This window comes from Hyaena hyaena, unplaced genomic scaffold, assembly GCF_003009895.1.
Source record: "Hyaena hyaena isolate Hyena2069 unplaced genomic scaffold, ASM300989v1 scaffold_1759, whole genome shotgun sequence".
In the NCBI taxonomy this organism is placed as follows: domain Eukaryota; kingdom Metazoa; phylum Chordata; class Mammalia; order Carnivora; family Hyaenidae; genus Hyaena; species Hyaena hyaena.
In genome coordinates this window covers 145,441-170,651 of record NW_024082398.1, presented here as the reverse complement: position 1 = coordinate 170,651, position 25,211 = coordinate 145,441, and the positions used below count along the sequence as shown (strand labels likewise).

At 56.0% G+C, this 25,211-nt stretch overlaps 4 protein-coding genes across 4 annotated transcripts in view; 1 reads left to right on the top strand and 3 right to left on the bottom strand.

Moving 5' to 3' along the window:
- TRIM40 (tripartite motif containing 40) overlaps positions 1-12,321 on the bottom strand; it is a 35,872-nt gene extending 23,551 nt beyond the window's left edge. The window contains exons 1-3 of the mRNA XM_039224757.1: positions 12,117-12,321; positions 7,552-7,604; positions 1,907-2,319 (exon numbers count right to left, since the gene is read on the bottom strand). Of these exons, the coding sequence (XP_039080688.1) occupies positions 1,907-2,319; positions 7,552-7,604; positions 12,117-12,321 (671 nt within the window). The remainder of the gene's footprint in view (positions 1-1,906; positions 2,320-7,551; positions 7,605-12,116) is intronic.
- Positions 12,151-16,933, top strand: RNF39 (ring finger protein 39). Its single transcript, XM_039224758.1, has 4 exons — positions 12,151-12,682; positions 13,897-13,919; positions 14,135-14,226; positions 15,642-16,933. Exons 1-4 carry the CDS (start codon positions 12,320-12,322, stop codon positions 16,211-16,213), a joined length of 1,050 nt encoding a protein of 349 aa, XP_039080689.1. The 5' UTR covers positions 12,151-12,319; the 3' UTR covers positions 16,214-16,933.
- PPP1R11 (protein phosphatase 1 regulatory inhibitor subunit 11) lies at positions 16,870-19,858 on the bottom strand. The gene is made up of 3 exons (XM_039224759.1): positions 19,613-19,858; positions 18,592-18,700; positions 16,870-18,065 (listed from the first exon to the last, which is right to left on the bottom strand). Exons 1-3 carry the CDS (start codon positions 19,679-19,681, stop codon positions 17,863-17,865), a joined length of 381 nt encoding a protein of 126 aa, XP_039080690.1. The 5' UTR covers positions 19,682-19,858; the 3' UTR covers positions 16,870-17,862.
- A 2,683-nt stretch (positions 19,859-22,541) lies between these two features.
- Positions 22,542-24,568, bottom strand: POLR1H (RNA polymerase I subunit H). The gene is made up of 4 exons (XM_039224753.1): positions 24,417-24,568; positions 24,216-24,316; positions 23,909-24,018; positions 22,542-22,750 (listed from the first exon to the last, which is right to left on the bottom strand). Exons 1-4 carry the CDS (start codon positions 24,550-24,552, stop codon positions 22,726-22,728), a joined length of 372 nt encoding a protein of 123 aa, XP_039080684.1. The 5' UTR covers positions 24,553-24,568; the 3' UTR covers positions 22,542-22,725.
- Between the last annotated feature and the right edge of the window lie 643 nt (positions 24,569-25,211).

Here is a 25,211-nt window from a genome sequence, read left to right as displayed (position 1 = left end):
ATGTATACATTCATTTGTAAAGAATTTAAACCAGACAAGTAGAATGAAAGTCTCTTTCAGCCAGTGTCTCCCTGAATCCGCGTTTGATGTGGTCCCGCAGGATATTTGTGCGTTTACATAGCTATTTATGTACATATGGAAAAACGTGTGAGTGTACCTACCTGTATTACTGAAACAGCTAGGAAAGGAGTATGGTGGGGATGGTGAAGAGGTCTGTTTGTGGACTGAGAGAGGTTGGTGGTTAAAAATAAAGGCTGTATTTTTGATAAAAGCTAATCAATAGATGATAACCCTACAATCGCAAGAGGATTTACAGCATTTACAGACACGGAGGCAAACCCCACAGAGCAGTATCAACTAAGAGCTGAAAGTGATAGAGATGGGGGTGGGGGTTCTAGTTTTTTCCACTGGTCCTTCTCGTTAGTGGACTTTCTATGTGCGTGTGTAACTTTGATTCAAATCCTGAAAAACAACTGGTGTTCTGTGTTCCCCGCTTTCCCACCAGCCCCGTGGAGACAGGCTGCCCACTCCCTCCCTCAGAGCCTATCACACCCTCCCTTCCTCCAGTCTGTCCCCACATCCCAGAGGGTGCAGCCCTTCCCACCCACCACCTCCCTCCCCACCCCCTTCCCCACCTCCCCACCCTCCGCCATCTCTGAGCCTCGCCCAGGAGATCGGGGCCAACGTTAAGTTTAGAAGGACGAGCTCCACGGTCCTCTGAGCTGCAGCCCCGGGCAGGGGGCAAGACCCTCAGCCTTACCACGTGTTCGATCTCAGCCTGCTGAGCCGCCTCCCACACGGCAGACACACCTCGTTCATGACCTTCCTGACTTCGTGCTCCCTGCTTCCTTGACAAAACCCTCCGTGTATGTGTGTGTGTGTGTGTGTGTGTGTCTGTGTGTGTATGTCTTTAATACGGATCACAACTCAGAGCACAAAATAATTCTGCACTTGCTTTTCTTTTACACATGGGTCTTAGAGATTGTCTCATGTCAATCCAGATAGGTCTTCATTGTTTTTAACTGCTACGTGAATTAAATTCGATAACGTATGTGAAAGCACTTTGCATGCTTTCTGGCCCTGGGAACACTCGGGGATGTTTGTTTACTTCACTTGAGTTCCTAGTACTCCAACACAATGGACAGACACCCAGGACAAACGCTACAGGTGTAAGCCCCACCCCCACCCCCACCCTTACTAAGTTGATCACAACCCCAGCATCCCAATTCACACGCTGGGCTCCCTGGAGCTCTCCCACACACCCTGCTTGCTGGCTCTCACCTCAAAGCGCTCTCACACCTTGGCCTGCCACCCACTGGGGAAATAGTTCCCTTTCTCCAAGACCAGACTTTTCGGAGTGAATCCTGCCCCCACTCCCCAGCCATGAGCCCTCAGCAGCCCCCTGGGCCCCCACCGCCTGGTGCAGGTGGCTCACGGTCCGCCCCAGCCAGAAGCTCATCCCTGTGAAGACAACCTGTCTTAATATCTTCAGCACATTGCCTGGCACATCAAAACTGCCCCACACGCGTTTGTTGGATAAACACCTCCAACTTCCTACAAGTCTCATCTGTGTCCCCGTTACTATGGCACCCACAGAAGCCGTTGTCGCTGTGGCATTCGGGGTAAAGCAGAGCGGCTATAATTTGCAGCAAACCACTTCACCTCTCTAGCCTCCCTCTTTTAACCTGTAAAATGAGAGTAAAGATACCTGCTTCGTAAGGATGAAATAAGTTAGATACAGAAAGATGCTCAAAAACTGTAACAAGTATTATTACCCCTTCTCCAAACTTAGGTCCAGCCTTGCTGAATTCTGACCCAATCTTTCCCCAAGTCCCTGCCTCCACCGCATTCCCCACGTCCCGACCCCGGTGTAGGTTGTCAGGGTCCCCCTTCCCCCGCCCCCCACCGTCCGGGTGCAGGCAGTCTGGTCCGTCCATCCAGTCTGGTGAGCCCTGCTGCGCCCAGTTTCCTCGTCAGCGCCCACTTCTCTGCAGCTCCCGCCCTCTCTGGGGTGCAGGTGAGCCTGCGCGCCTGCTTAGAGCCCCCCTCCTGCGCTCCCGCCGCACCGCCTGGGGAGCGCGGCCGGGACGCGGCGCCGCAGGTGCGTCCAGTCCACGCGGCGCGGGTTTCAAGGACGCTCAGCACCGGGAGGGGCTCTAGGAGGGGCCACAGGGCCGGGCCAGCTGCCCCCAGACCCGCGGGCCGGGCGCGCGGGCAGGGCCGGGCGGAGGCTCCGCAGGAAGTCGAGGGAGAGGCGCCCGCACTAATTGTCAGGCTGGATGCCAGCAGCATGCCAGTGATGTTTCGGCGACAGGTCACCTGGGAAGAAGACGGCCAGTGTGTCACGTGGGGCTCCTCTGGGCTCAGCAGGCCTTTCTGGGTCACCCTCTGCCTTTGCCTCCCTCTTGGGTTCCCTGCCGGCTCCCTGACACCTGTCTTTTCCGCCTTGGTGTCTCTGACTCACTGGCCCTGTCCCTGACTCTTTGTGCCTCTGTGTCCCTGGGGGTCAGCTGGGGGCAGAAGCACCGAGGCCCCACCCTCAGGCCCAGTGTCTTCCCTGTGATGTCACACACACACACACACACACAGACACACACACACACGGGAGTGGTTAGTGAGACGTAAAAAATGAAGAAGTTCTGGAGAGTATTGATTGTTGTAGAAACATGAACTACTTTTGCTCTTACTGGGTCTCCCTTACGTTTACTCACAATGCAGCTGCTTACAGGGGCTGACAGTTCACACTTAACCCCTGACGTTCCACCACACCTGCCCAGTGCGCCCCTCTCCCCCCGCCCCGCCCCCTGTCAGGGCAGCCCCTCTGTATCCACCCACACCTGGCTGTCTCTTTCTGCCACCTGCTTCCCACACCAGACTCACCTCCCCTGGAGTCAGAGAACTGCCCCCCCCGCCCCCCCCCCCCCCCCCCCCCCCCCCCCCCCCCCCCCCCCCCCCCCCCCCCCCCCCCCCCCCCCCCCCCGCCCCAGGGCTCCCTCCCTCCAGCCGCCAGGCCATCAGGCTACATCTCACACACAGCAGTGTTGCCTCAGGGCCTTTGCCCCTGCATCTACCTCAGTCTGGACCAGTTTTCTCTCAGCACCTGGTGACTCCTTCACCTTCCTCAAATCCTTGCTCAAATATCATCCATTGAAACTGTAACCCAGACCCACCTACGCAGTACTCCCTCCCTTCCTCCCCAGCTTCCTGCAGCTTCGTACCTGCAGGCATTTCCCATTTTTATTGACCGTCTTCCCTATTTGAATGGAATTCCCAAGAGGGCACATTCCTGTCTGCTTCATCCTCCCAGAGTCCCCAGCTACCCCAACAGTACCTGAAACACCGTTGGGGCTTAATAAATATCTGTTGAATAAATGAGGATAAATGATTTCCTTTGATCATAAAATAAGTCTGACAGCAATACAAACTTCCCCACCCTATAATCACAAAACCGACCAGAGCTGGGTCAAATCTTGGAAACCCCACTGCTTCCGCACCGGGTATGTGTTCCTCCAGGCAGGGCAGGGTCTCAGTGGGCGAAGATCCAAACTGAGGGGTCTGGACTGATGGGTTTCCCACCTGCCAGAAAGGCAGGCTGCCCCAGTCTCCAGCCTCCCTGGCTGGCTGAGTCCAGCCTCAGCCCTTCCTGGGACCGGGAAGAGATTCGGTGGGTCGGCCTGGAGTGGAGACTGGGGACCACATGGCCGGCCGCTTCCTTCCCTCCGGCCGCCGCCCTGACTGAGCTTGATTCTTGCCCAGTAAACGGGATGAGGACAAGCAGAGGGAGGGCAAGGATAGGAAAGCAAATACGCGGCGGCGGCGGCGGCGGCGGCGGCGGCGGCGGCGACATGAAGGGAGGGAGAGAAGGACCAAGCGTAAGTGCAGGGGAGGGAGCCCTCTCTGCAGAGAGTGCCGGAGGCTGCGCCCTGGTGTCCCTCTGTCCTGCCCTCCTCTTCGGTGGGCCCATCTCATCACCCAAAGCTCACTTTGCTGAACCTCGTCCACTCCCAGAGCCAGGAACCCATCCTTGACCCCCCCGCAGCCCCCGTGACCAGGTCAGTGCTTCTGTCTACAAAACACCTCAAGCTGCCCTGCTCCTTTCCAGCCCCTGTGGCTCCCACTGACCTTCCTGGCTGCCGCCTGTCACCTAAGTTCTTTCTTCAGGACCCACAAGACTCTGGGGGCCATCCCTGGGTAGGTCTTCGGTCACTCTCACTGCACACTTGTCTCATTCAGCTCCTTCTAACTGGAGACCCTGTGTGGTCTGGTCTCTGCCCAGTCTTCATCTACTGCCACTACCTTCACCTGCAGCTCACCGTGGACCAGCTTTCCTTAATTAGGCCCAGATTGTCCCTTTCCTCAGAGTCTTTGCAAAGCTGTTCCCTCTGCCTGGAATGCCCTTTCCTCCTCTCTGTGCCTGATGAACTTCTACTCATCTCTCCAGTCTCTTCTTGAATGTTGACTCCCCAGAGAGGCCTTCCTCCACAGCCCCCATCCAAACCAGAGCCCTGTGCCGGATCTTTGTGGGCTCGCCAGACTCAGCAAACAGAAACATAAAACATCTACTTAAACCTGAGTCCTAGATAAATAATCAATCATTTTTTTGTATAAGTATTCCCCATACAATATTTGGGAGATACTGATGCTAAAAGAATTCATTGTTTATCTGAAATTCATATTTAACTGGATGTCTCAAAATTTTTTTAATGTTTATTTATTTTTGAGACAGAGAGAGACAGAGCTTGAGGCAGGGAGGAGCAGAGAGAGAAGGAGACAGAATCGGAAGCAGGCTCCAGGCTCTGAGCTGTCAGCACAGAGCCCGACACAGGGCCCAAACCCACTAACCGTGAGATCATGACCTGAGCCAAAGTCAGACACTTAACCTACTGAGCCACCCAAGCGCCCCTGGATGTCCCAAGTTTTATCTGGCAACTCTAGATATGTAGATTGACTTCCTTCCCTTTCTATTTGGAGAGGTTGGAAAGTAAAACAAACTCTACTTCTCAGAAACTTTGGCAGCTAGGCTTTCACCAGCTGGATGCATTTGTATGAGATTTGAGAGGCAGGGGTGAGGGAGGCCACCCTCCTACAGCATAGGAGGCAGCTGAGCTCCAGCAAACACGAGGACTCCATGGGAATGGCGGCAGCAGTGCTTCTGACAGACCTTGAAGCCAAGAGTCCAGCTAGAACCTCGTGACTCCTAATCCTCCAGGCCTTTCAATGATTCTCTTATCACATGGTTCCTTGTATTGAATCCCTTGCCACCGACCAGACCAGACCAAGAGTGGTTTCTGCTCCCTGCCCTGGTCCTCAGCACCTGCACGTCCCTTCACGGCACCCTGGGGACATGCACGTGACTGTCTGCTGTCCACAGGCTGTGGCTGTCACGCTGACTGTCACACATCAGTGTTAGTGTGCCTGGACCTCATCATTTGCTCCTTCTATTCCTGGTCAAGTGGGGCCTCACTGTGAACATACAAGAGTGGTCAGTTAGCACCTCTTTAATTGAAATGAGCGTGGAAGAAACAGGGAGCAGGCTTCCTGCACTCTTGAAGAATAGGGACCAGAGGGACAGGCCTGCTCATACCCCAGCTATCTGGGACAAGCTATGTTAGCCCTGTGGACCCTGGTTTTCTTGCCTGCAATGTAAGGGTTAGGCTACATGGTGATAACATCCCTGCCAGCTCTAACACTCTACTCATCTGGGATTCTGTGACCTCCATAGTGTGAGAAGAGAAGCAAATTAGCTGCATCTGGTGCCCCGTCCAGCATAATGAATTGTCTGCTTATTTTCACAGATGAGGGAGTGGATGTGGAAATGAATGGTCATCCTGAATGGGAGGATGCAAAGGAGGACCAGACTTAGAGTAGGAAGGGAGGTGAAGACTGCTGGGTCTGTGAATACACAGACTGACCCTGTAATCCCGCTCTTAGAACACAGCCCAGCACCTTGTCGCCTGACAGTGCCTGTCCACCTCTTATCACACCACTGGCCACACTCATAGCATCAAGACCTCTCCCCCCAACCCTCAGCCTGGGGCTCCCTCTCACCACCCAGGGCTTGGCTCACACATCATCCCTCAGAGAAGTGTTTTCTAACACCCTATTAAAGTCGTGCACACCTCCTCCACTTAATTCCTCTCATATTACCCACTTTATATTCTTCAAAGCACTTATCACATCTATAATTATCTTGTTCACCTATTTGTTTACTTGCTTATGGTTAGTCTTTCCCAACAGAATCTAATTTGTCAGAGGACAAGGGACCATGGCTGGCTTGGTCACCCCTGTACCAGAGCTCCCAGCACAGTGCTGAACTGGCAAGTACTTGCTGAGAGCCTGAATGGTTGAGCAAATGCTCAGCCCCTAGGGCGACTCTGCTGGGGGGTGGGGAATGAGAAGGCCTCAAGGACACACTGGAGGGAAGAATGAGTACAGAAGGTTGCAGGGCAGTTTAAAGGGTAGATAAGAAAGATCAATGACATTGCTGGGGGTGGAGTGGCCAGAAGGACAGAACAAATGAGCACCCAGGATAAAGGTGAGGGAGGAACAGCCCCCTAGAGGCAGCTGGCCCTGAGCTGGGGCTTCAGGGAGGCTGAAGAAGAGAAAGTCAAGTCTCAGAAGACAGAAGTGACACTTCAGGGAAAGAGCACAGAGTGTGGATGCAGTGGATCTGAACTTCAGCCCTGGCTCTACCTGTAAGCAAACCGCTAATCCTGGGAGTCCAAGAGTCACCCTCTCTGAGGCTGCTACAGAACTAGGCTGAGGGTGACACCCCTGTAACCTGAGTGGTGTCCGCTGGAATCTTTGTCCTGTCTCCCTCGAGCCCCCTCCCCGTCCTCTCCAGCCTTGAGGGCTGTCTCCCCAGAGTATGTGCAGTAATTCCCAGGAATGTTGCACATTGTAAACAGCAGAGTCTTGTGTTTTAAAAAAACGAGTCCTTACAGAAACAACCAGACACTGAAGAAAGTCTGGAGGAATGGGGCACTGCGAGTGGGGCCTGAGAAAGAACTGCATCGCCTTAATCATGCTTCTTCTCCCGAGATTTCTTTTGCCACTGCCAGCTTTCTCCCCAAAGATACTTTTGCTCAGGCTTTTGCATTTCTTTCCCACTCAACCCAACCTGCCCTTTGTTTACAAGTCACTGCATCCAGGAGGCCTTCCTGAAATCATTCCCACACATTCTCCAATCGGTCAACATAATCCTCAGCCCACCGTCACACCCCACTTTACAACTCTAACTACAGCTCTCTATGGATGATGGATACACCCTGTGCACCATCACACTCCCTAGCCCAGCAGGGGTGGATACTGGTGGATGAGGGACACACTTCATCTGCCTTCACACTTCCTGAGGACAAAGACCTGGACTGTCTGGTCCATAGTCTCTCAACCATGTCTCTCTGCCTTAAAGCCTCCTAAAGATTTGTGGACTCTTTGAAAGGATGGGGATGTCATGGAAATGGAGGAGAGCCAGACTGAAGAACAAACAAAATGAAAAAGAAGCAGGAAGAGAAGGAAAGAAAGTAGCAGATGGGCTAAGGCCTGCCCCACCTCCAGCACCTCCGGATGCAGGTTCACACTTTCCAAAGTACCCAGGAGACCTCCTGGAAGCAGCCGGAAAGGGGTGGGGACAGGCATGAGGGTGGTACCTGTATTAACATGATACTAACAGAGAGGCCGGATCCAGTCATGGTCAGTTGGTCAGTTGGCTGGCAAAGCCAGGCCAGCATGCACCAACAGTCACCCCCACCCATGCAGGTCTCTGGAGATAGAATGAGCCCAGGACAGGGATCAGAGGGGTCAAGGCAGAGTTGCGGGATTCTGGTGAGGGAGGGGGAAAGCCTTGAGAAGTGAGACATTTCCTGGCAATGCCCGTCTCCAAATGTCCACCCCCTGTACTATATGTCTGAGAACCATTAGGCGTGAGCTCATGGGAAGCACCAAGTAGAGGCTGAGAGGAAGGAAGCATCGTTAGCAGGTTAGCAGGAATCCCTAACGTTTGTTTATTGAGGGCATGTGATGGTTAGACCATGAGCTTCTCCAGCACAGACTGAATGCCATGCCTCATACTACATGAGCGTCCCCCAGCACCATGCTTGACTTCTGCCAGGGTGGAATGACCATTGGCCAAGAAGGAGAAGAATATTGTGCACATTTAGAAGGTCTAAGCTGAGTCTGTCAGAAGACACTTCACTTTGCCCAAGTGGTGGCAGGCAGTTCAGTGGCTGGGTATACAGTAAAACCTTGGTTTGCGAGCAGAGTTTGTTCCACAATTATGCCTGTAATCCAAAGTACTTACACATCAAAGTGAATTTCCCCATAAGAAATAATGGAAACTCAGAGGATTGGTTCCACAATCCATCATTCATATAAAAATGATTACAATACTGTAATATAATACAAAATAATAAAGAAAATACAAAATATAAAGAGAAATAAAGACATTAACCAGCACTGACCTTTGAAGATCATCGTGGCTAGTGTGAGGGAGACAAGACAGAGGAGGGTTACTGTGTAGGACGACTTTCATTGTCACTAAAGGAATCACTGCTGTCTACTGGCTCAATGGAATCTTCTTCTGTGGGGGGACCATTGTATACACTCTCATGGATGTTGACGACAGTGCAGTATTAATAAACTCTTGTCATAGACTGTATTTAATGTAACTGGCAACAAGGCAGCAGAAGAAAGGGTCTATACCTGCAGGTAGCCTGACCTAGAATGAAGCAAAGCATTCCTAAGCTCACTCTTGTCTGGAAAAGCAAAGGACTGACCATAGGTACTTGAAAGTGACAAAAAATACACTAGTACCAGTTGTGGACACCTTCCAATGTCCTGAAAAATCACTGATTTCTGCCAAACACCGCGGCCTGAGACTGAGGACCTGAACATGGGAGATGATCCCCACAATCCTGCAGAGGTAGAGAGAGAAGGACCATTGGCTCAGTTGTGATCATGTGATGTTCCACATCACGCACTACTCTATTGTAAGACATCACTCGTTTATCAAGTTATAACTTATTAGAAATGTTTGCTCGTCTTGCAGAACAAGATACTCGCAATCAAGGTTTTACTGTCTATTTATTGAGAGCTGCTGTGTGCCAGGCACTGTACCAGGTTCAGGGAAGGCGTGGTGAACACAGTAAAGGCTGGGTTCCTGTTCCTATAAAACTACCTTCTATTGGACAGAAACAGCCCGAAACAGATAACCAGATCATTTCAGATAGTGATAAATACCACAAAGACAGTACATCTGGGTAAAGATGAGGAAAACAACTCGAGATACGATGGGGAAAGATGGCCCATCTTGAATGTGTTCCATGTGGCTTGCACCCTGGATGACAAGATGGACACAGCCTCGTCTGGCTCTGGCGGAAGCGGGGCCCAAGCAAGTGCACAGACCTGGCAGCGAGATCAGCCTGCATATGGTCAAGGAGCAAACAGTATAAGGCCCTGAATCTAGCACAGCGAAACGGGGCCTGACGTGGGGAGGGCAGGTCCATCTGCACACCTCATCCTCATCATGTGACACAGCAGGTCACCCTGTGGCTAAACATTGGAAATGCCTGGAAAGCTATTAAAACCCCTGATGCCTGGCCTCCCATCCACAGAGATTCTGTTTAACTGACCTGAGGTGTCTCCTGGACATGGGGAAGCTAAAAGCTGCCCAGATGATTCTCATGTGAGTGAACAAGAATGGAGCCACGGAGCAGGTGGCACGTGCGGGCCGCAGCAGGCACTTGCGTTGGTGAATGCAAGCTCTCTGAACACACTCACACACCGTTTCCCCACCTCTCCAGGCCCAGATCCAGAGAGGACCCAATGTCTGAGAGGCCCTGAGGTGGGGACGGAACCAAGAAGTTGAAGCAATCCAAAGGAAAAGAGAAAGAGAATGGACGAGAAGGCCAAGCGACATAAGGAACTCCAGAAGATGTGACAGATTGAAGGGGCAAAAACGAACAGGTGCAGACATTCCCAAAGGATCAGAGACTGCTGGACAGGGGAAAGCAGAGACTGCTGTAGCAAACGATCACAAACGTAAGCCACACACCCTCACCTCACAGTACTGCAGCTCAGAAGTCTGAGATGGGTCCTACTGGAATAGAGTCCGGCTGTCAGCAGGACTGGAGTCCTCCTGGTGTCCATTGCCTTCCTTCTCTGGCTCTGAGGGGCTGTCTGCTTCCTCTGCACACAGCCCCTTCCTCAGTGTTCAGTCAACAGTGTTAGGCTGAGTGCTTCTCACACGTCTCGTGCTGGCTGCCCTCTTCTGCTTCTCTCCCCGCCTTTAAGGATGTTGTGGGGGCGCCTGGGTGGCTCAGTTGGTTAAGCTTCCGACTTGGGCTCAGGGGATGATCTCACGGTTTGTGGGTTCGAGCCCCATATCGGGCTCTGTGCTGACAGCTTGGAGCCTGGAGCCTGCTTCAGATTCTGTGTCTTCTCGTTCTGCCCCTCCCTCACTTGTGCTCTGTCATGTCTCTCAAAAATAAATAAATGTAAAAGAAAAAAAGGATGTTGTTGTGGACCTAGAGTAATCTCCCTGTTTCAAACCCAACTGATCAGCAACCCTAATTCCATCTGCAAGCTTAATTCCCCTTTGCCCTGGAAGGTAACATATTTACAGGTTCCAGGAATTAAGACCGGGGCGTCTTGGGGGACCGTGACTCCATCTTCCACAGCACGAAAGCCCGTTTTACGAAACAAGTTAGGGTCATGTCCATAGCTGTATGTCTTATGAGCACTGAGTGGAGAGGTTTGTTCCAAGATAAATACACATGTGTTTATTTGTGCGGGTTTATCAGGGCGTCCAATTTGAGTGTCTCCCCGGTAAGTATGGAGCAGAGGGGAGCAGAAGGGTGCCTCAAGGGCTGCCTGATCCTTATTGTGTTTATCCTCATGCTGCTGCTCCGTAACAACCCACTGCTGCCCTATTGTTGTTCTTATTGACAATGACAGAGTGTCTCTTGAGTGTTTTCTTTGAGTATGTCTCTGTGTCCCTGAGTAATCCTGGGTGTCCACCCGTGATATTCAGTGTGTCGAAAGGGAGCACACCTGTGGGGTCTGCATCACGTGAAGGCATCTGTCTGTGGGGAATGGACGTGGATGGAGGAGCACAGGTCTGTACGACAGTGTACATGAGCACATGTGGACAGATGTGTAGTCGCCCACAGACCCTGCAGGGCCGCCAGATGGAAAGGCCTGCCGTGAGAGCAGCAGAGAAACTAGCAGGTGGAGGGCGTGGGAAGAGAGGAGAGAAGAGCTGGGAGAAGGAGAGGGGGAACTGAGAGGAAAGATCAGAGCGGGGAGTTCGGAAAGCAGAGGGGAGTTTCAGGGATCTCAGATAACACAGAGGCAGGGTGGAGCCACAGCAAGGGGGCGATCAGAGCTGGCCGTCGCTCTGCTTCTGGTTCCTCCCTGGCCTTGTGACCTGGCGCAGCCAGCTCTCTGGGCTGCTGTTTACCGAGAGACTTGAAATAGATAAGCCATGGGTACATCCCAAGGAAGGGGAGAGAGGGAAACGTGGAAATAAAAAGACAAACCAGGAAAACCTGAGAGGAAGAACTAGAGAGAGAGAGGTAGGGAGAGAGTAGTAAGGGAGGCCCAGCCCCATGCAGAACTGGCTGCTGGAGGCCTGAGCGGGGCGCCTACTCCCCCACTCCCGTACCCCACAGCTTCAGAAGGTTCTTAATCCCTTAATAGGTAAGGCAGCAGGACGGAAAGGAGAGAGTCTCCAGGAATGACAGCACACACCAGCACTCGAGGCCCGGATCCCTGCTCCCGCCCCCAAACCCAAACCCGGGGAAGTGGGTGTGCCGGCCTCCTGGAGTGACTCACACCCCGGCAATGTGGGGACACACGCCGAAAGCGAGCCTGGGCGGCCTGCCCACCGGTTCAGCACAAGCCCGGGGGGAGGGGGGGAGCTGAGATTGGGGCCCCGGAGGGGTGACGGGGGGCGCCTCCCCCTGCCCGCGCGGTGCGGCCTTGCCCCCAGAGCGCCCCCTCCCGACCACCTGCTTGCCACGAGGACCCGGACGCGCGCGCCTCCCGGCCTCCTCCCCCAGACCCTGCCCGCGAAGCCGGAGAACCTGGTGAGCTGTTGCGCAAGGCCCGGTGTTTACCTGCCGCGGGGACCTCCTCCTCCCTATAAAGCCTGACGCGGCGGGGAGAGCGGCGGAGGCTGGGACTGCTCGGAGAGGGGGCCGGAGGGCGCCCGAAAGTCCATGTGCCAGGCGGGGGTAGCGCCCCCAGCTCGCCTCGCAGCACGCGCCGTCCGCAGGCCGCGAGGGTCCCGGCAGGCCCGGCGCCGGGGCGCGCGCTCCCCATGGAGGCGCCCGAGCTGGGCCCGGGGCTGGTGGAGCGTCTGGAGCGGCTGGCGACGTGCCCGCTGTGCGGGGGCCCCTTCGAGGACCCGGTGCTGCTGGCGTGCGAGCACAGCTTCTGCCGCGCGTGCCTGGCCCGCCGCTGGGGCGCCCCCCCCGCCGCCGGGGCCCCGGCGCCCGCGCCCGCCTGCCCCTGCTGCGGCCGGCCGTGCCCCCGCCGCAGCCTGAGGTCCAACGTGCGGCTGGCGGTGGAGGTGCGCATCAGCCGCGGGCTGCGGGAGAAGCTGGCGGAGGCCGGCGCCGGCGCGGGGAAGCGCAGGGGGGGCCGCATCCCCACCATGGGCTGCCTGGACCCCCGCGGAGAGGTGAGGCGGGGCCGCGGGGGGCGTGGGTGACGGCCGTGCCGGGCAGGACGAGGGGGAGCAGGTCACACGTCACACGCGCCCGGAGGGCAGGAGACCGAACCGGACGCGGGACCTCCGGGGCCCCGGCGCGGGGCGCGGGAAGCGCGGGGGGGGCGAAAAGGGACGCGGCGAGGCGCCTGGGAGCTGGAGACCCGGCGGGGTCTTGGGGGGGCGGCGCGGAGAGGGAGACTCGGCGCGAGAAGCCGCTGGAGCGGAGGGGCGGGTGCCGGGGGGCTGTCCGGGCAGCTAGGGCCGCGTCCCCGCGGATGCTGTCGGTGACTGTCGTCCTCGGCTCCTCCCAGGGCCCCCGGTGGGAGCGGTGACGGGTGGAGTGGGGGCCCGGGAGCCGGCGGCCCAGCCTGCGGCCGCGCCCCTCGCGAGCCCCGACTCCCTGCCGGACCCTCAGGCGTCCCGGACTCCTGACTGGCTTCTCCCCAGCAGCCTAGCCGGTCTCGGGTCTTGCTTCCACACTTTGAAGTCTACATAGACCTAATTAGTCCGGGTGTAATTGGCGTAATTAGGCAAATCGCCTTCCTCTCTTCCCTTCGCCGCCACACTGGGCCCCCCCAGTCATCCCCACCGGACAGTGGGGGGGGGGGAAGGGGGGACCCTGGTACTTGGAGGAGGGCATCCAGCGCTGTGTCCCGATCTGCTGGACCTCCTGGGACACACCCTTGGCTAAGGCAGAGAGACACAAAGCCAACGACCCAATAAATGCCACTGGGCTTTTATGACAACAGGGGAAGCAGCTTTATTACACGGCTTTTATATACCAACTCTTAGCCCCAGGGCTCTGGGGGGTTTGGTCGGAGTGATGGAGAGGAGGGACAGCCTCAGGAAGGTGGGTTAGGGTAGGGAACCATGAAAGACACGGAATGAAGCCGGGGGAGGTAGCAGGGAGTGGTAAGGACTCTGAAGGGTGAGGGCGCCAGATCCCAGGCATGGATGAAGCTGCGGTAGGTGAGGAGGGAAGCAGGCGGTGACGGAAAGGAAGGAAGGGCCAAGACAGGAAAAGGGCAAGAATGAGGAAAGGGGGAGCACAGGGGTAAAGAGGCGAGGTCACTGTGAGAGGTGGCAGGGTCCCACCAACGGAGACCCGGGAGGGGGAGGACGGGGCGGGCTGCCCAGGACGGAAGCCCAGAGCTCACATCCGTGTTCTCTTCTGCCCATCCCAGGATACAAGGAAGACATGGAGGAGGTGAGTTACGCTTTAGTGTCGCTTCCTTTCCACCATCAGCGGCCACGTCCAGCACCTTCCCTGTGGGCTCACATCTCTGTCCTCACTCATACACGGCATTTCGGGGCGCGACCTCACCCCTCCCTGCCCCAGAGATGTCAGTGGAGTCTGGGTGGGGGCGTCAGAGGGCAGTAGGTGCCTACCGACTTCCTGACCTTTCTCCCTCATCTGTCCAGACTTGATGCCCCGACACCCAAGTCATCTAACTCAGACGACGATGTCCCCGAAGATTATCCAGTGGTCAAAAACATGCTGCACAGACTGACAGGTAAGGACGCACTGAGTGACAGACTGTGTCACGTTCGCTCCTTCTTGCCTCAGACGTGACGGCGACTTTTCTGAAGTCTGTATGCGTTCCCTGGGGCTGCGCTGAGCACCGCACGGGGAGGGGCTCGACCACAGCTCCGCGAGGGAGGCTGGACGCGGCTCGTAGGTGCGACGGGCTCCCGCGAGGCCCGGCCTCTTCCCAGCCCTCCTCCTGCAGAGAGGCCCTCACGTGCCTTCTTGTTTCGCTTCTGTTCCCATTCATCTCTGGGGCCAAACTTGCTCCTTTTATGACACTAGTAACACTGGGCCAGGGCCTGCCCTAATGACCTTATTTTAACTTAATTACCTCTGTAAACGCTCTATTTGCAACTAAGATCACGTTCTGAGGTCCTGGGAGGCGGCAAAATATCTTTTTTGGGGGAACACAATTTGACCGGGAACGTCTATCCTCAGTTCTTCATATTCCAGCAATCCCACCCCCCTTACCTGTCACAGCCCCTGGAGGTCAGCTGCTTCTGAGGACTCCGTCCCCGGGGCTCTGGGCCTTATCTGCGGCTCCTGGAGGCCCCTCCTGGCTCACTACCAAAGCTACCAGCCCGAGGGGCACCTGCCTGGCTCAGTGGGTAGAGCATGCAACTCTTTGTGGGGGGGAGGGGAAGGGAGGAGCGGGAGAGAGAAAATCTCAAGTGGGCTCCACACCCAGTGCAGAGCCTGACGGACTCAGGGCTTGATCCCACGATGCTAGGATCATGACCTAAGCTGAAATCAAGAGTCAGTCGCTCAAGTGACTGAGCCACCACCCAGGTGCCCTCCTTTTCTTTTTCGAACATGCAAACGCCTGATCTCAGGGTTGTACGTTTGAGCCCCACATAGGGTGTAGACCTCACTTACAAATAAAATCGTAAAAAGAAAAAACGTGCCAGGAAAGGTGCCCCACACTCCTGTCACCTACCATCCCACACCGCCCAGGATGCTTCTAGCACCCCCAGTCCAGAAACCTTTTCTGAAAAGCAAACCATACACACGAGGCTGTGATTATTTCTCCCCTCCCCTGCCCCAGCTCCCTGTGGAAATGAGTCAGTCCATTCCCACTTTCGCTTGGGGTCCCAGCATCTCCTGCCAGTCCTCTTCAGATCGACCTTCCCCAGACGGCTGACCTGCTCCCACGCCCCGCCCCCTCTCCTTGCCCCTCCCTGCAAGTGGGATCAGCCCCACAGTCCAGGCAGCCTCTCCTTTGGTCTCCGCACTGCGCCGCCTGCGCCGGGCCAGCTGTACAGGAGCGGCCCCCGTGCCGGCGGGTGCCTCCTCCCACTCGGGCCCCACGGCGCCTTTGGAGCCACCGGGAGGCCTCTCTGGTGCCCCCTGCCGCATCATCTCCCCCGGCCTCTGACTCTGTCCCCCTCTGCCCCTCCGCAGCCGACCTGACCCTGGACCCAGGCACTGCACACCGCCACCTGCTCGTCTCGGAGGACCGCCGCGGCGTCCGGCTGGCCCCGCCAGGGACCCCCGCGCCCCCCGACGGCCCCGCGCGCTTCGACCAGCTCCCGGCGGTGCTGGGCGCGCAGGGCTTCGGGGCCGGCCGGCACTGCTGGGAGGTGGAGACCGCGGACGCCGGCGCCGGGGACGCCGAGGCCGAGGACGGCGGCGAGGCGCGCTTCGCCCTGGGCGCGGCCGGCGAGTCCGTGCGGCGCAAGGGCCGCGTGGGGCTGTGCCCAGCGGGGGCCGTGTGGGCCGTGGGGGCCCGCGGCGGCCGCCTGTGGGCGCTCACGGCGCCCGAGCCCACGCCCCTGGGCGGCGCGGGGCCCCCGCCGCGGCGCATCCGCGTGGACGTGGACTGGGAGCGCGGCCGCGTGGCCTTCTACGACGGGCGCTCGCTCGACCTGCTCTTCGCCTTCCAGGCGCCCGGGCCGCTGGGGCAACGCGTCTTCCCGCTGCTCTGCACCCGTGACGCCCGCGCCCCGCTGCGCCTCGTGCCAGCCGAGGGCTGAACCTCCCCCTGCAGCCCCCCACCGGTGCGGGGGCCGCGTCCAGCCACACGGTCTCTTTTCTCCCAACCAGGAAGACGTCGGCTGGCCTCGGGCTTCCGGCTCCTCCCTGTGGGACGCTTCTCCCCCACCGCTTCCCCAGTACTTGCCACCTGCCTCTCCCTGCTGCCTGCTGCTCCAGACCTGAGCTGGGGAACAGGCCCTGCCCCTCGATGCTGGCGATCGGCGGGGGGGGGGGGGGGGGGGGGTGTCCACTACACAGAGGCTCCGCTAGTCTAGCCTTCCCTTCCCACTCCTGCCTCTGCTGGTCTCAGAGGGCCCATGGCCGCCTCCTCAGGCCATGGCTCCAGCTTCCCAGCCCTATCCAATCTGGGGTTTCTTCACCGCGCTCTGGCCTGGCTCTAAGGGCCCTCCATGGGGCTCAATACCGTTTTGGGAAGGCGGCAGGCCAAGTCTATTCCATGGTGACTGCTTTCTCTGCTCACAGCCTTTTCCCATTAGTAACCTTCTTGACTCTCCCCTACACACACACAGACACACACACACACGGTGCTACCTCCCTCTCTTTAGCCTGGGGATGGCCCAGCCACCCCAAACTCATCCCTGTACATAGCTTCACATCTTTCCCCATGTGTATAAATGGGCCCGTATTTAACACGTTTTGTGACGTTGGGTTATTTATTTTATGCTACTGTGGCAATAAATGAGATTTCAGTGGTGGTATGATTTGACTCATCTCTGCAACTGTGCATGGCAAGAAGCCTAGGAAATGATCTCAATATCCCAGTAAGGAGTGGGGAGGGCTGAAAGCTGGGCATCTGGGCTGGCAGAGACCTCGAAGCCTAGGAAGGAAGGGGCAAGAGTGTAGTGAAAGGGACGTATCCCCTTCTCTTTGCCCCTCCCTTTTCCTTCCTCTCCCAGGGACCCAGGGCCCTGGGACTAAGCTGGATCTGTCTCTGAAGCCAGAAGTCGGAGAAGGCTGGCTCTAAGTCACCAGTCTCCAAGCCAGCTTTGTCACATCCTGTGTCATGTGAGAAGGGTGAGGAGAGGCCATCACTATTTCCTTTTCCATTTTCCATGAAAGGTGAGAAAGCAAAGACCTCTCTCTCTCCCAGCCCCTCTGGAGGGCATGAGGGTATAGGGCTGGGGGCCCACACATCCCAGAGGCTTACATAAATACATTACTGGAAGAACTCTAAGCCAGGATTAACATGCGTAGCTGGGGCGAAATTGCCCAGAATCTGACTGGGGCCCTGGCAGTGAAGGCTGGGACTGCTGAAAACCCAATTTAAGTGTTTTGGACTGAACTAGAGAATGCAAGGGGCCAAGAGACTGGATCCCAGGACAGGCAGTTTGGCAGTGAGAACGAGGGGAAGAGACTGGGACCAAGATGCCTGGATCCCAGGAGAGCAGAGGATGAGGACTGAAAGGAAGAATGAGGGCTGGGAGAACCCGGAAGCCTGGGTTCTGGAATAGCAGCAAGTCAGAATTCCAGGATCTCTGTCTACCTTCCTCTCCTCTTCCCTCTGTCAGGCAGAGGAGACGGCAGGAGGGGGCTGGAGAAAGGGTCAAACCATGAGTTTAGTCCCCAAGTAGCCACATGAATACATTCAGGGCCAGACAAACATAGGAATGGTGGGGCAGAGAGGAATTTAGTGCTGCATTGGCCCTGGAGGGGGTTGGGAGGGGTCAGGAGGCTGGGGAGGGGTGCTGGGGCTTGGTCCTGGGGTTGCACGACGCCGTCCCTTGCGGTGGCCCCGTACACAGTGTGTATGACCACAGCCCTCCTCTTCCTCCTCATCACTCTCGGTGGAACTCTCGCCAAAGGCCCGAGGTTTCTCATAAATACAGCAGCCTGGATTTGGAGGGAGGAGCCCAGTAAAAAAGGAGCAAAGGTTAAGATACAGTCAGTTCCTCACCCACCAGATCTCAGTAATAACTTGCTTCCCCTGTGCAGGACCAACTTCCCCAGGCCCAACCCCCCAGGGATTCAGGCCCCCAAACCCTCCTCCTGTTGGCCAGGGTCCAAAGCCCTACTTCTCCCCACTGATACCCACTGCCTTCAGGCCCTGGCCTGTCCCAGGACAAGCCCCTCTCTCCTTCTCCCTCCAGTCTTAGCCTCGTGTCCCTGATGCCCAGAATCACCGAGGCAGTGACAGGTCCCTGGGCAGGTGTGAACAGGTGTGAGAAGGCAACAGGCCTGTGGGGAGGTGTGAGCAGGTGTGAGAAGGTGGCAGTGCCCAGTCCCTGGGCAGGTGTGAGCAGACACAAGCACGTGGCAGACAGGCCTGTGGGTAGGTGTGAGCAGGTGTGAAAAGGCAGCAGATAGGCCTGTGGGCAGATGTGGGCAGGTGTGAGCAGATGCAGATGGAGCCACTCACACTTTGATGAGCGGCGCCCCATGTGCTCATTGTCCACAGTGTCACTCGTCCATTCTACCTTCTTCTCTGGCTTCCGCTTCCGTAGTTTGATGGTCAGGCTCCGGTTCTCCTGGAAGGTTAAGGACAGGCAGACCCGGCTAGCCCCCTCCTCCTGACCTGCCCAGCTGCCTCCCGGGGGGACCCAGTTCAGTCAGTGCCCTAGACAGAGCCATAGAGAAGTCAAGCGCTGGGAAAGGGCAACTGAAGCAGGTGTCTGGACCTTAGCGAGCTCCCCTGGGATTGTGACAACTGCTAGGACACAGGGAAGACACAGTCCCTAACCTAGGGGAGGTCCCAGCCCCTCTTCAAGGGAAAACAAATCCTCGCTGTTTCTCCATCTTCCTCCCCAAGTCCTCCTTGGTAGTGTTAGTACCTGAACATGATTTCCTCAGTCCCCAGTACCTACTCCTTGATCCCCACTAGAGAAAGCACCACTCCTTGCCCCTCTCATCCTCAAGCCCGGCGCTTCCTTCTTACCTACCTATCCTATCGCACCCAGGCGTCCCCCCATAACCCAGGGGTAATGACGCCCAGTACACCTTCTCCTTCTGAAAGCAACTCAACCTGTTCTTGCAAGCATGCTACTTGTGTCTCTATTTCTCAACAATCTTCCATCTCTTTCTCGTTCCCGCGTCTCCTGCACCTCCCTTCACGCCCACCCCTTGCACAAACACGTGCTGACAGATGAGCTGGCGGCCAGCCTGCCTACAGCCGAGCCCTCTCACCAAGCCCTTCGTTCCCCGCCGCCCCCGGCACCCGGGGCTCCGGTCCCGGGGTCTCCAGCCCCGCGCGCAGCAGCACCTGCGCCCCGACTCTAACTCTCCGTCACGTGTCTCCTGCCCACCCTCCTGCAGCATCTCTGCCACTGCCCAAAGCCCCAGTGCCTGGCGACTGTCCCGGCCCAGGTATCCGACCCCACTCTGCCCACAGCCCTATCCCCTCCCTCCCCGTATCACCGCCCCCCCTCCCCCGCCTTTCTCACGGGCTCAGTTGTCACGGTAACCGTTGTCTCAGTGACGGTCTCACTCAGCCCGGCCCCTGCCTCGGCCATGGCTAAGGCTGAGGACAGGGAGGAGCGCAGGAAGGGGGACGACACGCCCTTCCCTTTCTCTGTGTCTCTGAGCTCTAAGCGAATCGGGGTCGGACTCAGAGTGGCAGCCAGGATCCTCCACCTTCTTTTTTTCCCCCTCCTCCTGGGCCTCCGCTTCCCCACCCCTGGGGAGAAGCTGTCCAGCCCCACTTCCGGCTCGCTGCTTCCGGGTGTGACGCACCCCGTAGTTCCCCTTCTCTCTTCCCCGCACTGCACGCGTTTAAACGCAGGCGTCGCCGGATTAGTTCCGCCGTAACGTGACAGTGCGCAGGCGCCGCCAGCTGGAGCCTCCAACTTGGCGGAAGAGGCGTCACTGCGGGTGTTGCGCATGGGCAGTGGGGCGCATGCGCGGCCGAGTCGCGCCAGGAGGGGCGGTCCGGAAGGGCAAAGCCCATCCGGCACCGCGGCGCGGGTTGGAGGTGCGGAGGTAGGGGTGCGGCCCTGGGTGCAGTGGGGGTGGGGGTGAGGATGCGGGTGCTGCCTGGTGCAGTAGGGGTGGGGGTGCAAGGGAGACCACCCGTCCCGGCGGCAGTAAGACCACCACCCGCCCAGGACCTGTCTTCGTTTCCTTGCCTCTGGGAATGGAGAATTGGGCCCCAGGAGCAGGTGGGAGAACCTGATCAAGAATGAGTTGTGGGGTGGGGAGCGCCTGGGTGGCTCAGTCCCTTGAGCGCCAGACCGTTGATTACCAGTTGGGTCATGATCTCAGGGTCGTGGGTTGGAGTCCTTCGTGGGGCTCCACATTCACAGCGCAGAGCCTGTGAGAGATGCTTTGTCTCAAAATAAATAAACCTTAAAAAATAAAATAATGGGTCTGGCTGTCGCCCAGTGTCTGCAGGTGTTGGGGCAAGGTTCTTAATGGCACCTTCAACTGGGATTATTATTGCCTGGCGCTGTGTACCCCCTTACAGCTCCCAGCCTGATGGGGAAGGCTGGCCTGCGTAGGACTAACATCTAAGACACGGATACTAATCTCCTCTGTGAAGCTCAATGTAGTTACTTCTTGCCAACAAGCTCTCTGGGGTGGAGAGGAGTACAATCAGGCACAGAAATGGCCATAAATATATGCGATGATAGAAATATGTGGATGTTTCTCAGAAAGCAAAAGATGGGTAAAGGGAACTGGAAGGCAGGCAAATGACTTTTCGTTAGGTAGAAAGCTGCTTACAAACTCGGTGTGTGCACTGAAGAAAATGCAGTTTTGCATTGCTTAGGATGTAAGAGTGTCAAGTGAGCCTTGGCAAGTAGGTGCGGTTATGTGGGAGGTCCTGTATGCTGCTCAGAAACTTAGACCTTACCCAGTCGGTGTTATGGGCCAGGGGAGGCTTAAAATGGGGTGGATAAAACAGATTTATTTCAGATTTCAGAAGTGGGGTGGTTATAGTTCAAATGCACAGTAAAGTCTGCCCTGCCCATCCTCCAAGTTGCTGTGGGGGACAGACAAGACAGGGTAGGAGCACCTGGGTGGCCCAGTCTGTTAAGTGTCCGACTTCAGCTCAGGTCATGGTCTCACGATTCATGAGTTCGAGCCCCGCATCAGGCTTTGTGCTGACAGCCTGGATCCTGCTTCAGATTATGTGTCTCCCTCTCTCTCNCCCCCCCCCCCCCCCCCCCGTCACACTGTCTCTCTCTCAAAAATAGACAAACATTAAAAAATTAAACAGGGGCACCTGGGTGGCTCAGTCGATTAAGTGTCCGACTTTGGCTCAGGTCATGATCTCGCGGTTTGTGGGTTTGTTCCCACGTCCGGCTCTGTGCTGGCAGCTGGCTCAGAGCCTGGAGCCTGCTGCGGATTCTGTGTCTCCTCTCTCTCTCTCTGACCCTCCCCTGCTCGCGCTGTCTCTCTCTCAGAAATAAATAAGACATTAAAAAAAATTAAAAAACAAAAACAAGACAGGTTAAGTTTGAGAGCTCTGAACATATAAAAGGCCACACAGTTACAAGGTAATCATGGTTACCTGTCACCCTTTGATCACTAAGCCAAGGAACGCAAAAATACAGATTTCCAGAGTAAATCTGAGTATGTTGCATTTGGACTACAAGTTTTTGCTTCAAACTGATAAAAATCAAGATACAACTCAGCATGTATAGTAAAGCTCATTAAAAAACACAAAGTGTGCAGTATGATTCACAGAAAAAAATGCTTTTCTTTTTTTTTTAGTTTTATTTATTTCTAGGAGAGAGAGAGAGAGACAGCGTGAGCAGGGGAGGGTCAGAGAGAGAGGGAGTCACAGACTATGAAACAGACTCCAGGCTCTGGGCTGGCAGTCAGCACAGAGCCCGACGCGGGGCTCGAACCCACGAACCGCGAGATCATGACCTAAGCGAAAGTCAACGGTTAACCGACTAAGCCACCCAGGCGCCCCAATGCTCTTTTCTTTCTGCCTCTCTATATATGAATCCATTATGATGAATATGTATTACATTTGTCTCAAGGGCAGTAACAAAACAATTTTCAAAGTGTCCACCTGTAACAAGTACATACTGATATCCCTTAATATCAGATGTTTTGTTGTCCAAATTCACATGTCAAAGATCTGGTTAAATTACCTGTTGAATATCCTACTCTTCCAACTCCTACATTTGTTTCCCTAAACTCAGGAACCAAATATATTTAGTGATGGAATACTTATAATTACATTTTTTATATTAGTCCCATTCTTGGCTCTTTTTGGTCCTTTTTTTTTCCCCCCTCTTGTATTAATTTATATTATTTTTTGTAGCTCATATACTTACTGAAAGAACAAAATGAACTCTGTGAGTTCATTTAAATTCCTGTTGGAACAAGACATATTATAAATAATACACAGATGTCTGGCTTATATAAAAAATATAACTTTTAATAAGGAAACAACTAGAGTATGTGTACTCTGGGGACAATGGCACATGATAATGTCCTGTGGGAGCAAAACATTGCAACTAGGATGGACAAGGGAAGAACCCAATATCCTTCACCTTTCAAGGAAAAGAAGAGGAAGAGATTGCTGAGTCACCCAGAAAAAAAATTAAGAGTCTTCTTTCTCCTGAAACCTATGGAGAGAGAAAGGAGTCATTATATTTGAGCAAAAGAAGAGGCTCCAGCCTAAGACAAGACATTTGATTAAAAGATCAAGGAGGAGGTACACCTGGGTGGCTCAGGTCATGCTCTCACAATTCATAGGTTCAAGACACAAGTTGGGCTCTGCTGACAGCGTGGAGCCTCCTTGGGATTCTCTGTCTCCCTCTCTCTCTGCCCCTCCCCTGCTGGCACTCTCTCTTTCAAAATCAAATAAACATTTTTTTTTTTTTTAAGTTAACAAATGGGGCACCTAGCTGGCTGATTCAGGGAGCATGGGAGTCTTGATCTTGGGGTTGTGAGTTTGGAGGTAGAGCTTAAAAATAAAATCTTAGAACATCTCCTAAGGTTGGGTGGCTCAGTCGATGGAGTGTCTCTTTTTGTTTAGTTTGAGAGAGAGCAAGTTGGGGGAAAGGGGCAGTGTGGGGGAGGGCAGAGAATCACAAGCAGGCTCTACAGACAGATCCCAATGTGGGGCTGGAAGTCAGGGGCTGCGGGCTGGGGCTGAGGATTCTGTGTCTCCCTCTCTTTCTGACCCTCCCCTGTTCTCACACACTCTCTCTCTCTATCTCTCTCTCTCTCAGAAGTAAATAAAAAACGTTAAAAAAAAAAGTTCTAGAATGTGAGAGTTGAAAACATGGGGGGGAAAGTGAGACTTAGTGAGATAATGGCTGATAATTTTCCAAGGACGATGGGGAAAAATAATCCTATTTTAGGAAGTCCAGCAAATCCCAAACAGGATCAAGAAAGTACATCTTGATTTGGTCTGGTGAAACTACAGAACACCAAAAACAAAGGAGTGAAGGCATCCCTGATTAAAGCTCAGAAAAGGAAAACTACCTCGAGTGTAGAGGAGATTCCAACATACCATGCTGACCACTGGGCAATACTTGCCTTCTGCATTTTTCATTTTCCTTTTACATATCTCAAAAGGTTTAGTTCACTGGTTATAGAAAGGATAAGGGAAATGTGATTTTCAAAAATAAAAAACCCACAAATACCCCTATTACCTGAATTGTATAGAAATGACGGATAGGACAGAAAAACTAATGGTTTATCGCGCACAAGGAGCGTATCAGCGCATCTGTGTGATTAGTGAACAAAGAAAGGGCAGAGGGCAGCAGGACACGCACCTGCAGCTGGTGCAGGTGTAGAAGACCGTCTGCCCCTCGTCGGCTGAGCGCATCTGCCGAGTGTGGTAGGCCATCCCCTCGTGGCCGCAACGCGAGCAGCGCCGGTCCACCTGGCGGGTCAGCACGGGCGGGTCAGGGGGCCCTGAGGGGCCTGCCCAGAACCAGAGCTCACGGTCCTCACACCACACGCCGCTGCTGCAGAGACCCCCGCTTCCCCCTCTGGGATCTGGGTCCCGATCTCCGCGCTCACCCCTGCATTTCCTCCCTGCCCTCCTCCCGGGGCGGGTCCACGACGTCGGGAACTTACCACGGGCCCCTGGAACTCAGGCCCGTCGTCCGCCGCCACGGGCACCGCCGTCCCCACCTTGTGGAACACAAACGTGGTCTTAACCACCTTCTGCTCGAAATCTGCGCACAGTGAGAGAGGGCTGTGCACACGGGCGGGGAGGGGGCGCCGACCCCGCTCCCCACGCCCGCAGGCTCCGGCCGCCGCGCGCCAGCCCCTCACCTCGCACGTCGACGGAAAAGCCACAGCGGATACAGGTGACCGTGTCCTCAACCCCGGGAAGGGGCAGGATGGAGCCGCAGTCCGGACAGAAGTCCAGGTCCGACTGGAAATGGGAGCGGGGGCGCCCAGAGTCCATGACCCAGCAGGGTGGGCGTATGTGCGCGCGCTAGCGGCCGGTCCCCCAGCGGGGCTCCCGCTGGGTCCCTAGACGCGGGCTGGCCTCCCGGCTGCCCTCCTTGGAACCCTCCTTCTCTCCGCGCCGCCACGAGAGGCGAGCGCGGCTGTGACGTCATAAGAGAGCGCAACCGCGCCCCGCCTGTCCTGCGGCGCAGCGGCGAGCGCCGTCGGCTGTGACGTCATCAACGAGCGCGGCCGCGGCCCGAGGTTCCCGGAGCCTGAGAGGGCAGTCTGTGGAGGAGCCGGGGGCGCTGCCTTTCCCTTGGTTCTGCTACTTCGGACGGGAAACTGGGTAATGAGCGCTGCGCCTCCGGTCGCTCGCCACCTGAGGATCCAGGCCTGGGACGGTTGTTTTCCCGGACCAGTCGTGAGGGCGCTGCCCCTGAAAACGAGAGACCCTTTCCGCCTACTGGTTGGTTTCTTGGGACTGTGCAGCCCCAGAGCCGGAATTTTCCTCTTGCGGCTGCGCAGCGGGTTCAAGCTCAGCGTCCGGACCGTCAGGTTCCCGAGCTCGCGGGGGCCCCTGCCCGGCACTGCCCGCCTTGGGGGCAGTCCTGGGCCCGGAGGGGGAGTGAGCGGGCTTCTTGAGGCGGAGGAAGTGCTGCGGTCGGAGCTGGA